This window comes from Bidens hawaiensis, unplaced genomic scaffold, assembly GCF_021521415.1.
Source record: "Bidens hawaiensis isolate Kalapana, Puna unplaced genomic scaffold, B.hawaiensis_p1.1 tig00019115_1, whole genome shotgun sequence".
Lineage (NCBI taxonomy): Eukaryota > Viridiplantae > Streptophyta > Magnoliopsida > Asterales > Asteraceae > Bidens > Bidens hawaiensis.
Window position 1 is genome coordinate 58,968 of NW_027492905.1, and position 18,568 is coordinate 77,535.

Genomic DNA, 18,568 nt, shown 5'->3' on the forward strand with positions numbered 1-18,568 from the left:
AAGAATCTGTAACTTTATATCATCATATTTGAATTTCATTGTGTTCGGATTGGTCACGGGTCGTATTCGGGTCGACTCATTAACCATTAAAATTTTATATTAGAGAGTTATTCAGATTATATTGAAATGCATCTATTAATGTACTTTTAATAGTAAATTCATCACCACTTTATGTACACTTTGGCTCCTATCATAACTAGGTGTAAGTAATACATGTAAATGGAAGAAGTTAATGTTTGAAAATTGTAATTAAAATCGCCACTACTTGAAAACATAAAAAGTTGATTCAACCAAATAATGATATATCCAACTGATAGAACATCAAGAACTTGGTCCCTTTCGTGTGTTATTGCAGATTATTTGTATTTAAACATCAAGTATTTCTATCCGAGCGTTGCGACAATGCAGACTAAATGTATTACATGTTCGAAAGCTACAGTCATTTACGGCGGAAAGTTGGTCGGTATTGGTTTGTTTTGTTTGATGATATACTTGTGGTCTAGCAATAAGAATTTCAAACTTTAACACTTAGAATCTAAAACATTAGTTTCTTTGGAATAAATATTTGACCTGCATTTTGATGTAACTTTATGTCCCATTCTTCACCCATTTTCCTTTTTGTTTTTTTTGGCAAATTGTAGGGATGGCAATCTCGACCCATTTGACCCTACTGGATTTCGTTTTATATTTCAGTTGGGTTTGATGTTTTTTTCCCGGCTAGCATAGTAACTGACCCTAAGCTGAATTTTCCATAAAACTGGAACCAAAAACCCGAGTTGGTGTGTGATAAGTGGCCAACCATTTAAAAGTATTTCAACATATCTTTCTCAACATAAGGAAAATCTTTATCAAACTAACCTAAAAGTGGTATTTTAAAAAAGTTTTTTAATTAAATTTCTTTTAAGAGACTTTAATTGATCAGAATTATTTTTAATGGGATTAACTCAACATATATGCCTTGTGCTCATTCATGTTATCGAATTAAGATAGTCATCACATTACTGCATTAATTTTTCAGGGGCAAACGGGCAAAGTAGTAGTTTGGGGTGGTGACAAAATATGATCAAAAGGAGTTTGGGACAAATAAAAGTACTCCTTTTAATATTATTTTAACAAGTGTCGGGTGGTGTTATTTTGTCAATATGAACTTTAATTTTAACTTAAACCAATAAAACAAATAAATGTTAGGACGTGGATAAGGCGTGAGACTTGTATTGTAATTAGCTGGACGGGACGATCATACACACACCACACCATACTCGTGTCTTCAGACAGCAGCAGGTACTCTCTCTCTCTTACACACATCTTTAGATCTATCTGTAGAAAATATCTCCGATCCATATTTCATTGATTCATTTCCACTTGTTTTACTTTGACTTAAATCTCATCTATCTGTCTCTGCAGATTCAAGTCATTTAACGGACGATTTGCAGCCTTTGATTCATCATCTGTTAGTTATTATAACCGATCGTCGTTAGTTTTGAGTTTGTAGTAGCTTAATTATGTTGAATCTAAGTTAATTACTTGCTGTTTGATAATCGGAATCGAAGTCAATGGATTACGGTGAAAGTCATTGCACTTAAGACTATAGTCAAATGCTTGTTGTTGTGCTTTAATGATTGATCGGATGTGTGACTTTGTATAGCAGTTTTAGCATAGGTGAAATAGTGTAAGTAGATCGACCGACGCTCGATGCCTAATTGATCGCGAAACAGATAAGGAAGTGAAAGTATGTTTCTATTTTCACTTTGATGTTTTGAAAAATATTGTATAAAAGTTGTCTAAAGGATGTACAATTCTTGTAAATTTTTATGTTTCAACCGAGAGACTGGTGGTGATGCAGCCTTTAGATGTTCATGTTGATTTGATTAGGATTTTTACTTGGTTGACTAAGTTGTTTGTTACAAAACTAAATTGATGAATAAAACTAGGTCAAAGTTAGGGTCTATAGAGGATGATATGTAAAAACAACCAAAGGTAATGAATTTATTAGAACTGTTGTAAGTTTTTATGTTTCAAACAAAGCTGTGTTGTAACTTTAAGATATTGAGTTAATTAGGATTTTTACTTGATTGGCTAATTTTTTTGTCAGAACACTAAATTGATGAACAAAAACTAGGTCAAAGTTGGTCAAAGTTAGGGTCTATAGAGGCTGATATGTAAAAGCAACCAAAGGTATTGGTTTGATTAGAACTTTTATAAATTTTATATTTTAATTAAGAGACGGTTGTATTGCAACTATTAGATGCTGGTTTAGTGAGGATTTTATTTGAATTGACTAAATTGTTGTTAGAAAACCAAATTGATGAACAAAAACTAGGTCAAATTTGGTCAAAGTTAGGGTTGATTGGCTAATGTATAAAAACAACCAAAGGGATTTGGTTTGATTAGAACTCTTGTAAATTTTTATGTTTCAATCAAGTGATGGTTGTGTTATCACAATAAGATATTGAGTTAATTAGCATTATTACTTGATTGTCTAAATTGTTTGTTAGAAAGCCAAATTGATGAACAAAAACAAGACCAAATTTGGTCAAAGTTAGGTTCTGTAGAGAGATGAAGAAACAACCATACGGATGAAGAAATTATAAATGATTTCTTGATATAACGGCTAATATGTAAAAAGATTAGAGAGATGCAGCTTCTACTTGTACATAAAGCTTATTTGGCTGTACATAGAGCAACACCTACAACTAGTTGTGTAGATAAAAGTCTTTTGAAAGTTAATGATGTAACACCAGTATTTTTGTTATTTTCAAGGTATGTCTTCGTGTGATAAACCAGAGATAGTGGAACGTGATTCTAAGGAAAAAGAACATGAAGAAGGTGAAAACAGTGGCTTTTTGGATAAAGTAAAGGATTTTATTCAAGATATCGGTGAAAAGATTGAAGAAACAATTGGATTTGGAAAACCAACTGCTGATGTCAAAGCAATCCACATCCCAAAAATCAACCTTAAACAGGCTGATCTTATTGTAGACGTGCTCGTCACAAACCCAAACCCGATTCCCATCCCTCTCATTGACATCAATTACTTAATCGAAAGTGATGGAAGAAAGTTAATATCCGGATTGATCCCTGATGCGGGCACAATCCACGCACACGGTTCAGAAACTGTTCAAATCCCACTTTGTTTAATATATGATGACATTAAGAACACATATGCTGATATCCAGCCTGGCAGTATTATTCCTTACAAAGTCAAAGTTGACTTAATTGTGGATGTTCCTGTTTTCGGGAGGATAACTTTGCCTCTCGAGAAGAATGGGGAGATCCCGATACCATACAAACCGGACGTTGATATTGAGAAGATTAAGTTTCAGAAATTCTCGTTTGAAGAAACGATTGCGACTCTTCATTTGAAGTTGGAAAACAAAAATGATTTTGATTTGGGGTTGAATGCGCTTGACTATGAGGTTTGGTTGTGTGATGTCAGCATTGGAGGCGCGGAGCTTGCTAAAACTGAGAATATTAAGAGAAATGGTATTACTTATCTTGATATTCCCATAACCTTTAGGCCTAAAGATTGCGGTTCGGCTTTGTGGGATATGATTAGAGGGAAAGGTACTGGTTATTCATTGAAAGGGAATATTGATGTGGAGACACCATTTGGAGGGATGAAGCTTCCCCTTGATAAGGAAGGTGGGACCACCCGCCTTAAGAAGGAGGACGACGATGACGACGATGACGAGGTGCGTACAATTTTTATTATGTCAACATGTGTTCATCTTTATTGTATGCATATACGGGTTCTGTAATGGCATCAAGGTACAATTAACTAACATAGAAGACTAGGAATCTTGGTTTTAAAAATTGAGGGGTGTAAACGAGTTAAGCTGCTCATTGATATCGTCTCACCTAAAGCTCGATTCAAGCCGAGCTTAAACGGCTCGAGGCTAAAAGTAAGCTTCTTTAGTAAATGAGCCCAAGCTTGAGCTGGCTTGTGAGCCTAAACAAGCCTATTATTTTATATATTTTTTTCTATTTAACATGTTAATTATATGTTTGTTAATTATAAAAGTGATAATTAAAATATACATGAAAAAAGTTATAAATGTATAAAAATTAAGAGCATGTTTGGGATTGAGTTTGAAAAATGCTTATTGGCTTATTGGTGTTTTCAAAAAGCCAATAAATTAAAATGTGTTTGGCAATCACAAAAATCTTTCTTATTTTAGTTTTTGAAAGGGTTAAAAAGCAATTTTCCAAAAGCACCAAATCCTGGTTTTTCAAGTGGCTTTTTGAAAAAGTCAATAAGCCATTAAGCATTTTTCAAACTCAATCCCAAACATGTTCTAGGTAATAAACAGTAAATGAACCAGGCCGAGCTGAGCTGGAGCTTTGGAAATAGAGCTCGAAACTAGCCGACCTCGAGCCTTTAAATTCTAGGAAAAAGACCTCATGGATTTGAGGTGGCCCCCAAAACTGGGTCAAAATTGGTCATAGTTAGGATTTGTAGGATGTTTGTATGTAAATACTACCAAATGGATAAAGAGATCATGAACCGTTTACTTGATAAAAAGGATGATATGCAAAGAGATGAAACATATGCAACTTTTGATTGAATGTAAAGCTTATTTGGGCGTACTTGGAGCAACGCCTTGCATACTTAAGTTCTATTTTATGTTTTGGAGCGCCTCCCACTTTTTAATACCAAGCTAGGAATTAAGCTTTGTAAAACAATGTGATATAGATAAACACAGTATGCATATTTCACATGGTTCATTGTCCTAGTATGTTCCGGGGGCAACACGTATGATGTCATTGCTAATTATCAATTATTTCGCGTGTATGAAATCCTTTACAAATTGTTAATGCGATTATTATTGTTATCGTCATTATTGAATCGGGGTCTTATTTATGCAGGAGTAGAGAATGGTGGATAAGAATAAAGGGAGTTGGTGTTGTGTTTATGAGTTGAGGTTTGTGTTTTTTAATTGTTATCCCTGCATGAAGGTGGTGTTGATGGATGTGAACTTGATCCTGAGATCCATGTTTTATTTATGGTTGCTTTATCATATGTTCACTTGTTATTTTGTTTCCCATGTTTATGGTATTATTATGCTTTTGTTCATCATGCCGTGCCTTAGAAATAACGCTTGCTTGCCTATAATAATAATGTACGTACTGATAACATATCTACTTGTCTAAGTGATCCACATAAATAAAAGTATTATATTTCAAAACTAGTTTTTGCAGAAAATCAAAAGAAAACAAAATTTAAAGTGTTCCCCTTTTCAATCTTATCTTACTAAAATACAGAAGGAGAAAACGAATGCCATTATAAATTTGTAGGATCTAGCATATCATAAAAAGGGTGAGTTTTGTATGAAACAAATCTAATCATAAACTTCATGGTTTGCGTTTAGCCCAAACGGGTTTGGGTTGGTCTTCTGGCTAAACTCGTTAGTATACTTGAAGTTGATTAAACAGAGTTTGGTCTACCTTACGGGTTGACATGTTTATTATATATGAATAATATTAAGGTTTATACTGTTTGCCCAACCTTCTTTCTCAAAAGTGGAAGAGAAATGATCGGCTTTAGAGCATTCTCATCCCACCCTCTATCTTCAAACCAAAAATTACACTAAAACTCACTTTATTTTCTCTCTCTATTTCAATTAAATAATACTTTTTAACATAACATTTTCTCTTTCCTTCACTCACAACCACTTTCAAAATATATTAAAAAATTATAGGGTATGAATAGTAACTTTTCAAATATACAGAAATTTTTTCTAAAATATAAAAACTATTCACTCACAACACCCTGAATCACTCTCTAAATTATAAAAACACCCCTCACATAATATAAGAGGTTGGATGAGAATGCTCTTAGTTACCTATTCGTGTAAAATTTTTAGAGACCCGACAACTCAACGGTGTTGAACAACCAAACAAACCATGTATTCACGGCAAGGTATGATGCAGCTTCTCGGAGTGTCAAGGCAACAATTCAGAAGCACGAGATAAAGATTACTCCACAGACTATCAAAGATAGCTTACTCTTCCATGATTCTGATAATGATGTTTGTTGCTTTGATAGTGATTTGATCAAGGGGTTGTTTACAAGAATCAAGCAGTACAAGGAGGCCTTTCTCTTTGAGCAATACAAGTATTTGATGTATGTTCTTATTCACTGTTTGGGTGGGAGGAAGAAGAGCTGGATTTGATAAGTGTAGAGATATGCTGCAATCTGCAATGGTGGCTCTCATTCTCAACAAGTCATTCAACTTCTCAGAGATGATCTTCTATCATATGATCGAGAACTGCATCAACAAGAAAGACAAGCTATTGATGTATCTGAGGTTTTTGCATATTATCATCAATCGTTTGCTACCCAACTTGCCCAAAGATCCCACTGCTTTGAATGATGTGATTATGTTGCAACCTATGTCAATGGATACAATGAAGAGAATGCTTGTGTGTCATGGGCAGACTGAGCGACATAAGCGAAAGTTCAAGAGATTGATTGGGCATTTGAGTGATCCGAACTATGTTGCACCTCCTAATAATCAATGGCGTCATGATGATTCTGATTCTGAAGATGAAAATGGTGGTGATGGTGATGATAATGATGGTGGTAGAAAGGATAAGGGCAAAGCCGTTATGATGGAGAAACCGGCTAAGGCTGAAGCAAAGGGGTTGTTATTTCTAAGAACCCAGATCCTTCTGTTCCCAATGTTCCTCCGAGTATTCCTAAACCTACAAACAAGAAACAAAAGCTGACAACAGTACGTGGTGACTACAACTGTTGAGCAAGCCGCTCCTACACTTACTTTGGTGACTACAACTTCAGTTGATCCTCGTTTATCTTGTAATCGTTCCGTTAAGACAATAGAGATTAAAGTTAAGGGTATTTCCGTAATCTTGCACCCCAAGACCTTGCTTATACATGCCGTGAAAATAATTGTTTAAATTTTAATCAACCTTAGTGTTTTGATATTGACTTAATTAATCTAATTTGACATGAAAAAGTAATAGTTCCTCGTTGATATATATGTCACACACATGTCCCTTAACACTTAATTGATTATCATTAGTCGCCATTAATTCTTTCAAGCACTTAATAAATAACCCATACAATTGCTATAACGATCATGGAAAATCTAACATCAATAATAGGTTCATAAGAAATACCAACGCTCAAATATCAACATGTTCAAATCATATACCTTTTATATTTAAGAAAGAATTGGATACTTGAATCAACAATTAAGATATCGAACAAACAAGATGTACTACTTTTCGACGTTCAAAGTTCTAAAACAATTAGAAAAGAAGCGCAGATCATTCCTTTGAGGTGGTTCAGAAGATAAAATAAGTTGGGTGGCCTAGAATAAGATTGTACTTGATAAAGAATGTGGGGGTCTTGGAGTTGGAAGCTTACGAAGCCTTACTTGCTAAATGGTTATCCCGATACAAGAATGGTGACGACTCATTGTGGGTAAGGGTAAAAGTGATCTCCGCTATCCGCAGAGGCACCCGTAAATGGGACTCATTACCGGTAAAATCCTCTCTTAGCGGTGTGTGGAAAAACATTGGCTTATTGCATAAGGAGGAGAATAATATTCTGCTGAGGCTGGGAAAAAGACTAAAACCACAACTGTTTCAAGAGGTATTCGGTCAATAATACATGATTGTGTCAAATTACCAAAGCGGGGATATCTTAACTCGGTTGAGGAGATCCTTGATTACCTATGTAAAATCATGAAGAATAAGGAGAAATGTATGGCAGTTAAAGCTATCTAGGTGGTAGCTTGTTGTATGATTCGGAAAGCAAGGAACGACTTTATCTTCAACAATATACCCTTTCAAACGACCAAGCTGATAAATGAAATTAAGTCTACCTTCTTCTTGTGGTAAAACATAGGCACAAAAGGGCAACATTAGATTGAGAAAAATTATGCAAGTTTTACTTTGTTAATTTTCCTCTATAGTGTGTGGCTGTTTTATTTTCAGTTGTTTTTTTTTTTATTTTGTAACAGACTTCTTGCTCATTGCGAGTAGAAGTGCACAAAAAACCCGAATCCCGAACCGGACCCGAAAAATACCCGGAACCGGTTTTTATATACCCGAAATCGTACCCGACCCTACCTGTAGGGTACGAATATGGTATGCGTTTCAGTACCAAAACCCGTACCCGGAACCGGACCCGATTTATACCTGGTAATACCCGAAAAACGGAACCGGTTCCATACCCGGAACCGGGTTTTTCCAATACCCGAAACTGGGTTTTTTCAAATACCCGAAATTACCCAAAAAAATACTTGAAAAATACCCAAAAATACCCATCAAAATTGTAACCCCTTTAAAAATCCAATCTATACCCGAAAAAAACCCTAAAAAGCCCCAAAAAAACCCAAAAATAGGGTTTTTTCAATATTCGAAAATAGGGTATTCAAATACTCGGTTTTAGAATACCCGGTTCTATACCCGACCCGAACCCGATGCATAGAGTATGGTTTTTAGAAACAATACCCGGACCCGAACCCGACCCGGGTATGGCAAATACCCGATTTTCCAATACTCGGTCATACCCGAACCCGGTTCCATACCTGAACCTGGGTATTTGAAAAACCCGATGTGTGCACCTCTAATCGTAACTACTCAATTTGTCCCATTTTAAATTGATTATCAAATATTATTAATTAATTATTAATTAATTTATTCGAGATTACAAGCAAGCTCTGAATATACACACGCACGCACGTAAACAGAACATAAAGAGCAATAAAGACAGCAGTCAATGCGTGTCAACAACAAATCAAAGACAAAACAAGCGACCTTCAGTTGTTGTTCTTCACACACATACATTCGCCGCCAAGTCTTCCTTTGATCTATTTCTCTTGTGTAAGTATAAGTACCAATTCATCCTTCAATTGCCGCCACCTTTTTCTTAACACTTCCCTCATGTCATGTATTCACCGATTCTCTTGTTTTTAATCAGGGCTTTTAGACTTTGATTTATTTTATTATTTGTTTACCAATTTAATCAGTTGCTTCATCAGATATATTATTTGGGTATTTGCAAATAATTATCTGATATAATTATAATGGCGGAGGTACGCCTACGAGACCGGGTTCGCCCGAATCCAGTGTTTTTTCGGTTTTATATATAGCCTACACTATCGTATTAACGAACGAATCCATTGTTTTTTAGCGAACGAACCCATTATCATTTTAAAAGACTGTTGTTATAAAAAAAATTACTGGTTTTTGTTTTTTCGGCCGGCAACCAGAATAGAAAGAAGAAGACGATGATGAAATAAGAAAGTTACAAAAAAGGATAACACAATAACAATTAATTATTTAGCTTTTTTTAGTAGGACCTATATATATTACCTGCTAATTCATCTGCTTCCTTTTTTATCACTGAAAGTTGGGGGTACACCTAGCATGGCTAAGCGCCTAATATTTAAAAGTTTTTATTAGCTTTTTCTTTATTTATTTTTAATAGTTTTCATCTTATTTTCGTTAACTTGAAATGAAATATGCCAACTAAAGTATTTTTACTGATAATATTACTAGATATTCTTATTTTGTTATGATTTTATATAATCTTCTCTATTAGCATTCAAAAATACACACATAATTAGATTTTTGAGATATAATGTGTTCAAACTTCTAAATGTTAAGGTTTGATCAATTCTTTAATACAAATAGCATATAATAAAATGGTACAACAAAGAGTTGGAGTTAATAAAAGATGATTTTTTAATGTTTGTGTCTTATATAAATTACTTTATATTTTATTGAATGTTGACGATGACTTTTGTTTAATAATGATATTGTATTTTATATGTGATCCGACCCGACCCATCCAAACCCGAATACTTTGATGTCGGATAGTTATTAAATCTTCCAAACCCATATGAAATAATTCCTGGCTCCGCCACTGTACAGGCACGCTGATGCTTGTATAATGTCAGGCAAGATGATGGAAGCTGAGGAGTATGCAGTTGGCGTGGTTGCGAAGCTCTTGCCGCTTCCTGAGCTTTTGCAATCAACTTCTTCAATAAAGGCGGATTACATTGCACGCCAACAGGTTTTTGGATCTTAATACTAGCTTGTTTCTTTCTCCATTCTTCTACCTTCAAGTTCCATTAGGAATATGAAACTTTAGTTGCTTAAAAGGCACTCGGCATGATTATTATTGACAGCCAAGGAAGGAAATAACTTCCACTTAACCTTTTCTTTCCTTTGTTTCAGGCGAATGATGCACAACTTAGCACCATGGTTGCTCAACAGGTAAATTATTTTGGTTCAAACTTTAGTCCTGAATGATAATGCTTTCGATTTTTTGCGTGCATTATTTACAGGTTGAAGAGGCACAAGCTGTTTTAAAAGCACTTGCATCATCTGATAATATTGTAAATAATCTATGTGAGAACTTTGCTTGTATTCGTAGGTACATTTGATAAAGTCATTTTTGTAAGTCTTTTTGACTCAAATAGATATAGTTGACCCTTTAAGACTAATTATCGTGTTTTACTCATTCAGGTTATGTCAAGAATGCGATACGTTAATTGATAATCATGATCAGATTAAGCTTCTTAGCAATGCACGGAATAACTTAAACACCACATTGAAGGTATGCGTGTCTAAAACAGCCAATCATGGAGCAATTTTTGTCTTCCTTGCTTCATCTTATTTTTTAAGAATAAAATAAAATTAATGCCTCTGTTAGGACCTAGAGGAGATGATGTCATTTTCTGTGGAAGCTGCTGCCGCACTTGATTCCTTAAGTAATGATAAAGATCTCATATACACATATGAGGTAGGGATGCAATGTTACACAAAGTATTAAAGTTTAATCCTATGTTGACTGTTATATATGCTTTTTTCCTTCATAAATTTCAGAGGTTAACAGCTCTTGATGGAAAGCGGAGGTTCGCATTAGCTGCTGCAGGATCTCATAAAGCGGAGGTCGACAGTCTAAGGTCAGGGTCAAAGTCTCTTATTTAAAATTTTTAACATTTTGGTGATTTGCAAAATAAATCATTATGTTAAATGCTAATCACACTAAAAAAGGTTTTTGGTTGACACTTTTACCATGGAAAATTTACAGGGAGTATTTTGAAGAAGTAGATCGAACTTGGGAAACATTTGAGCAGACCTTATGGTCACATATTTCTAACTTTTTTGAACTTGCTAAAGAAAGGTATGCTAATTTACAGCTGTATCCTTCCTTATCTAGGTACTTTTGTATCCACCATGCTGTATGATTTCATGATTCCAAATTCAAAAGTTTTTAATACGTCCGTTCTTTGTATGCGATGTTTCTTAATTTGCAACTTTTGGTTTACGAGCGTCATCATGTGTCTTAATTGCAGCCCACAAACACTTGTGCGTGCTTTAAGGTATTTTTTATTATTCAGCAGCATTAACATTTTTTTGGATCTGGTTTATTGAATCTTCTAAAAACTTTTTTGTTCAAAACTAATACACCTTGTATTTGCTACCACACTTGTAGAGTTGTTGAAATGCAAGAGATTCGTGATGAACAAACTGTTGAGGCTGAAGGTGGTTGTGCAACCACAGCAGTAGCAAATTCTCACGTGGCTGAAAAGTACGTATAATTGTTAATAAATTAAATATACACACTAATTAACCTTATTATAGTTTTTCTAAAATGTTACTTCATTTGACCCTTAAATGCAGAAAATCCACTTCTGCAATTGCATTTTTTAAAAACCTGGCAGTGCAAAAGGCAAAACAGGGAAAATGCTACAAAGATAAATGCTATAAGTGTTAGGATTAAACGCACACACGAAACTGAACACACACACGAAAGCAGTAAACGTACACGAGGATTTAACGTGGTTCGGTCTAAACTGACCTACGTCCACGGGTGGCAACTAGGTATATCTTTATTGAGTGACCAAATATTACAAGTACATAATGTTGTTTATATAGAGACTGAACTAGGGTTAGTAAATTATTATGCAAGAAATCTAAACCGGGCCGGGCTTGGGCCCGACCGCCCACACCCGTCTCCTCTTTTGACTTCATATAATAAACCGGGCCAACAAGGCCTACGAACCCAACAATCTCCCACTCGGAGGCCTTGAGTACTCTCGTCTGCACTCCTGATTGTACTTCTGTAATCTGAACATTAAACTTCTTCTAGTTGCCACCGCCTTCTCATCAATTAACCTGAAGGCCCGTTGAAGCTCCCCGGAGCTCCAACACGTCAGTCATGGCTGAAACTGCCCCTGACCCATTCTCTGTCCCTACCGGCTCCCACTGTAACGAACTACCGGATCCTGAGATAACCTGAGAACAAACACTCTCCATATTCAGCAAGTAATTCATTGGAGAGACTTTTACAGCTGGAATACTGGTTTTCTTAATCCACTGTCGACCTGGAACTGTAACTGAAACACGACCTGTGCTCCCACTGTCACGATGTCCCCCAACTGATTTAACCTTCCTAGCTCGTTCATCCTGAATCTTCACTTTGGCTCTGGGTTTGTTACTTGCAAAACGAACCTTCTTCTGCCCACGAGATTCTGTGAACCGGATTTTGTCTTTCACCAAAACTGGATCCACTCCTTTCGATGACATATCGACCATATACAACGAACCCATTTTCTTGCCACGAGCAACAACGAGATTCCCTTTGACTACTTTCCACTGCCCATTCCCGAACTTAACATCGTGCCCTTGGTCATCCAACTGCCCAACTGAAATCAAACGTTTCTTCAAACTTGGAATAACCCTCACGTCTTTCAAAGTCCAAGAAGTACCGGCTGAAGTTATCAAATCAACGTCTCCCATACCCGTAACCTCTAAAATATCATCATTCGCTAGTCGAACCTTTCCAAAATCCCCAAATTTAAGATTCTTCATCGTTTCACTACAGTGAGTGGCATGAAACGATGCACCAGAATCCATCACCCAAGCATCAACGCTACTCTCAACACTACAAACCAAAGCCTCATCACTACTGACCCCGTCATCTGTGTCTTCTGTAACGTTCACCTCTTTCTTACCATTCGGACACTGATTCCTGAAGTGTCCTTTCTCTTTACAACCCCAACATTCAATATCCTTACGAGTCTTAGACTGACTCCTCTTCCTGCTCCCACTGCCTCGCTGTTTTCCCCTACCTCTACCTTCTGTGACTAGCATATTGCCTGATGATTCACCTGAACTTCTGCGTCTTGAATCTTCTCCCAGAATCAGATCTCGAATCCCATCGAAAGTAATATTTGTAGACGAACTACAAACTGCAGTCACTGTTTGCGACCAACTGTCGGGCAAAGAGGATAATAACAAGAGGCCTTGAACTTCATCATCAAACTTAATGTCAACTGACACTAAGCGGGACAAGATCGAATTAAGATTATTGATATGAGTTGTAACTGACCCACCCTCTTTCATTCGAGTTGTCACTAGCTCTCTGATAAGATAGACCTTATTCGCTGCCGAAGGCTTCTCATACATGTTGGATAGCGCCTCCATCATACCACGTGCTGTGGTTTCTTTCATGATGTTAAACGCCACATCTTCCGACAACGACAATGTAATACAAGCCCTAGCTTTCTTGTCTAACTTCTTCCAATCTGCTTCTGACAACTTTTCTGGTTTTTCATCCTCAAACACTACATCCAAGTCTTTCTGACAAAGTAGTGCCTCAATCTGCATCTTCCACCAACCGAACTTCTGTCCGTCAAACTTCTGTATCGAAACCTTTCCGTCTTCTGCCATAACAATGACTAAAACGAAAAACTGGATAAAAACAGAGATAGACACAGCAATGGCAAGGGCCTGAACTTAACGACTGTTCTACTGAACTCTGTTAAACAATCAACCTATTTAACCCGCAGCGGAATAACGAACTGTAAATCAGAAACCGAAACTTTAAACTGAAACGATAAACCTGACAAACGCGGTTGGCACTGGTTCTAAGTTTCTTTAAATTTCTTCTGACTTGAAACTGTTCTTCAACGAAAATAGGATCTTGATTCGCTGTTATTGACTCGTACTTTGCAAAGTAGGATCTCGACTCGCAAAACTTCTTTTCAACCTTCCGGTCGATCGCTGGATACGTCGGCTAGCTGCCAACACCGAAAAACTAGATCGACAACCTGAATCTGACCTGTGGCAACTGGTGGCAGCGAAACCCTAGCAGCAGTTAGCGGTAACGCGGCGGAACCCTAGCCCCGATCACTGGTGCGGCGGCGACACGCGGAACTGGTTCACCGTGTTCTTCGTGTGATTCGAACTTAAGCTCTAGATACCACTTGTTAGGATTAAACGCACACACGAAACTGAACACACACACGAAAGCAGTAAACGTACACGAGGATTTAACGTGGTTCGGTCTAAACTGACCTACGTCCACGGGTGGCAACTAGGTATATCTTTATTGAGTGACCAAATATTACAAGTACATAATGTTGTTTATATAGAGACTGAGCTAGGGTTAGTAAATTATTATGCAAGAAATCTAAACCGGGCCGGGCTTGGGCCCGACCGCCCACACCCGTCTCCTCTTTTGACTTCATATAATAAACCGGGCCAACAAGGCCTACGAACCCAACAATAAGCATATAATAATAGCAGTTGAAAAAAGATTTAGCAAACTACTGTCAGAAGTATTTCTTCAACCTATATACGCAATTTATTATAATATTTTTGCCATGTAATCATAGCAATGTTCTTGTGACAGCAAGTCTTTGAAAACTTAAAAGGTGCAATAGATGAGGCAAGAAAGGTATGCATAACTCATGGCTGCAGCTCTAGTTAAACTGAGGATAAAAGTTGCCAGTTGAGCAGTTATTTGTAAATTATTTTCAGATTGCGGAAGAGCTGGGAGACATATACGATTTGTGGCTCCTTGTTTTCCTCCTAGGTTTCTTTAAACTATTTTTTTGTGTTATTTTATTTTAGTTTTTCAGTTTATTAAAGTGGCACAATGATTCTTTGCTTAAGCAGTTTTTAGTTAACTTCTAATTTGAACTTGAGTTTGCAGATATGAAATATTCCAGCTGATGGTGAATTTGTACACAGAGAGGTTTATTCAGTGGCTAAGGCTACTTAATGGGCGTATTAATGATATTACGAATATGGAAATCTTAAAGGTATTTTGCATGTAATTTCTGATCATCATAAAATGACTTATAACTAAAAATGAAATCAGGTAACTTGGTGGGTGGCTGAGTACGAAGCTAGCCTGATTGCACTTGGAGTTGATGAGTCATTAGCTCAAGTTTGTTCAGAAAGTGGTGCAGTGGATTCCCTAATGGATTCATATGTTGAGAGAATGCAAGCAACAAGGGTGAACTTGTTATTATGTTATGATCAATTTTTTCTTCATATCAAAGGAGCGTTATGTTACTCTTGATTTTTTTGTGGCCCTTTTGCTTTAATTGTTTTCAGAAATGGTGTTTGAATATACTTGATGCTGATAAAGTACGACCACCAAAATCGAAAGCCAAAGGGAAGCTTTACACTCCAGCTGCTGTTGACTTTTTCACAATCTTAGGAGAACAAGTGCAAATTGTTAGAGAAAATAGCACAGAAGTCATGCTATACAGAATCGCTTTGTTCGTCATTCAGGTATGTATAATATCAGAACATTTCTATTTATAAAAAATCATATTGTTGCACAAGTTACATATGAAATGGTTTGTAGATGACACTGCAATATAAAAAGACTTGCATTAGAACAAAAATCAAAATAAATCAAATTTTGATGGTAATATTTCTATTTTACGAAAAGTAAGTTGGATACTGCAGTTTTAAAATCGAATGGAGCACTAAACTAGAAAAATCAAATAAACAGATGGTAAAAATTCAAATTATCTGGTATGACACTATTTTGGGACTCTCAGTGTTTTCTCATACATAAATTAATCGGAATGCAAGTTGTTTAACAGGCAATGAATGATTTCCAAGCATTTGAAATAAAGAGACTGGAAGAACTTGCTTCTGAAATTGGTTTAGAACCAATATACGCCATGGTTTGCAGTTTTCTGTGTTTTTCCGTGTTTATTTAAGTTGTTTAAGCTTCCCATAAAATTAAACAGATGCTCAAATCCACTCAACTCTTGTTAATAACGACAGATTAACAATAATTTGCGATGCTATGATCTTGCTATGGAGCTCGCTTCTAGCACTATTGATGCTCTTACAGAAAATTATGCGGAGCAGGTTATTTTTAAAATTGAGAAGTCAAATTGTTTTGTTTTCTAATTACACTTAAACTTACAACTTTGATCTTTGCATCAGGTTAATTTTGAAGACACCTGTAAAGGCTTTCTGGAGGTTGCAAAGGTATGTTATTAGTTATTACTATTGTGTTAGCCTGTGCGAAACTTATAATAAATTTTATGTATTAACCTTTTAAGTTGATTTAGGATGGTGTACGTCAAACTGTCATCGTCATATTTGATAATCCAGGGGTGCAGAAATTATTGGTCAAGCTTTATCATAAAGGTAAAACTTCCCTTAATTTCTATCATGTTATCAGTTTACTTTTATCTTGTTTGTTTTTATGGATTATGGATTTTATTGTGAGTGCAGAATGGAGAGAAGGACAAGTTACTGAATACCTAGTGAAAACATTTGTTGATTATTTTACAGATATGAATATGTAAGTTTCAAGCTTTAACATTAATAACTTGTTTTTGTTGTACATGTACAGGCCACTTGTTTTTAGTTGGGCACTTCAGTTATTCTTCTTCTTTTTTTTTAATCATGGTTTTTGATAATTGTTAGGTATATCGAAGAGAGATCATTTAGGCATTTTGTTGAATCATGTCTGGAACAAACAGTCATTGTTTATGTTGATCATTTTCTGTCTCAGGTTTCTGAAGAATGGTTCATGATTTTTTTTATACTTTATTATTATTATTATTATTATTATTATTATTATTATTCTGTGAATACACACTTATGCAACTAGTCCTAAGTTTATTTTCTGATGTATATAGAACATTAAAGTTAATTTTTTTTTATTTTTTTATTTTTGTAGAAAAATTACATCAAGGAGGAAACAATTGAACGGATGAGAGTTGATGAAGAGGTTCTTATGAATTTCTTCACGCAATACATAAGTTTTAATGTAAGTTACTAAATCTCCTACCCACTCTTTGATGGAATAACAATATGAATGAATTGGATAAAAGATTTTCTTATGATTAATCAAAGGAAAGAGACTCCTTAAATAGAGCTCATACAACGGACTACTAAACGGTTACCAATAACTCAGCTAACAACCTTGACTATATCAAAACAAAAGACTTATTCAAATTAAAAGATAACAAATTAAATAGCACGCGCATGCACAACTTGGATCATATTTCATCACCCTCCCTTGATTCAAGCTCCATAACTCCTAGCCAGTGTCTATAGAACACATACTTCTCACGACCCAATGCCTTTGTCAACATATTAGCCAATTGTTCATTAGTCTTGCAATACTTCAAAGCCACCTGATCTTGATTCACCATCTCACGAATGAAGTGATACTTCAGCTCAATATGTTTAGACCTGCTATGCATCACCGGATTTTTACTCAAACTAATAGTGGACCTGTTATCACAATATAGAGCTGTTGCTTGAGTTTGCTTTATTCCAAGATCCTCTAGCACTCTTCTTAACCACAAAGCTTGACAAGTAGCAGCTGTAGCTGCTATGTATTCAGTTTCAGTGCTGGATAATGCAACCGTGGACTGCTTTTTTGAACTCCAAGTAACAGCTCCACTTCCAAGGGTAAACACACTAGCTGAAATACTCTTTCTATCATCTGAACAGCTTGCCCAATCACTGTCAGAAAAACCAATCAACTCAATCTCAACTCCTTTTGCATACCAAATCCCAAACTTGAGAGTACCCGCCACGTATTTTAGAACTCTTCTTGCAGCTCCATAGTGAAACTTAGACGGAGATTGCATAAACCTTGAGATCATGCTCACCGCATAAGCAAGATCAGGTCGAGTATGGGTTAGGTAAATCAACCCACCCACAAGGCTTCTATAAGTAACTTCATTACACTTATCAGCTCCATCTTCAATCTGCAATTTCTCACTTGAGTTCATTGGTGTGTTTTCAAGATTGCAATTTTTCATACCAAACTTTGAGATTAGGCTCCTTGCATACTTCTCCTGACTCAAGAACAAACCCTCCCTGGTTTGTTTCACTTCTAAGCCAAGAAAGAACCTAAGTAGCTCCAGATCTGTCATATCAAAGGCTTTTTTCATTCCTTCTTTAAAATCTGCAATCAACTCAGCGGAAGAGCAAGTACAAATTATATCATCAACATATAAGCAAATGTACATAACCTCTTCACTGGATTCATTCTTAACATATAGAGTGGGCTCATTCTCATTTCTCTTGTACCCGTTGTTGATGAAGTAGGTATCAATCTTGGAACACCAAGCTCTGGGAGCTTGCTTTAGGCCATACAAAGCCTTCTTGAGTTTATACACATGGTTCTCCTTTTCTTGAACTTCAAAACCAGATGGTTGTTCAACATAAATTTCTTCATTTAACTCCCCATTTAAAAAGGCTGATTTAACATCTAATTGGTGTACCTTCCATCCTCTTTGAGCAG

The 18,568-nt window shown here is 36.0% G+C and overlaps 1 protein-coding gene and 1 pseudogene across 2 annotated transcripts; both read left to right on the plus strand.

Annotated features, from left to right (window-relative positions):
• Nucleotides 1-2,724: 2,724 nt before the first annotated feature.
• Nucleotides 2,725-5,045, plus strand: LOC143557765 (uncharacterized). Its single transcript, XM_077046759.1, has 2 exons — nt 2,725-3,692; nt 4,867-5,045. The coding sequence occupies exons 1-2, from the start codon at nt 2,763-2,765 to the stop codon at nt 4,870-4,872; spliced, it is 936 nt and encodes a 311-aa protein (XP_076902874.1). The 5' UTR covers nt 2,725-2,762; the 3' UTR covers nt 4,873-5,045.
• A 4,877-nt stretch (nt 5,046-9,922) lies between these two features.
• LOC143557764 (exocyst complex component SEC6-like) lies at nt 9,923-17,089 on the plus strand (annotated as a pseudogene). The gene is made up of 23 exons (XR_013139629.1): nt 9,923-10,048; nt 10,213-10,251; nt 10,323-10,411; nt 10,504-10,594; nt 10,691-10,780; nt 10,864-10,943; nt 11,072-11,164; nt 11,337-11,363; nt 11,477-11,572; nt 11,665-11,753; nt 14,572-14,606; nt 14,681-14,725; nt 14,809-14,863; nt 14,984-15,092; nt 15,152-15,289; nt 15,391-15,570; nt 15,891-15,974; nt 16,078-16,164; nt 16,243-16,287; nt 16,371-16,449; nt 16,537-16,606; nt 16,732-16,819; nt 16,988-17,089. The product of XR_013139629.1 is annotated as an exocyst complex component SEC6-like (transcript).
• The last annotated feature ends 1,479 nt before the right edge of the window (nt 17,090-18,568 follow it).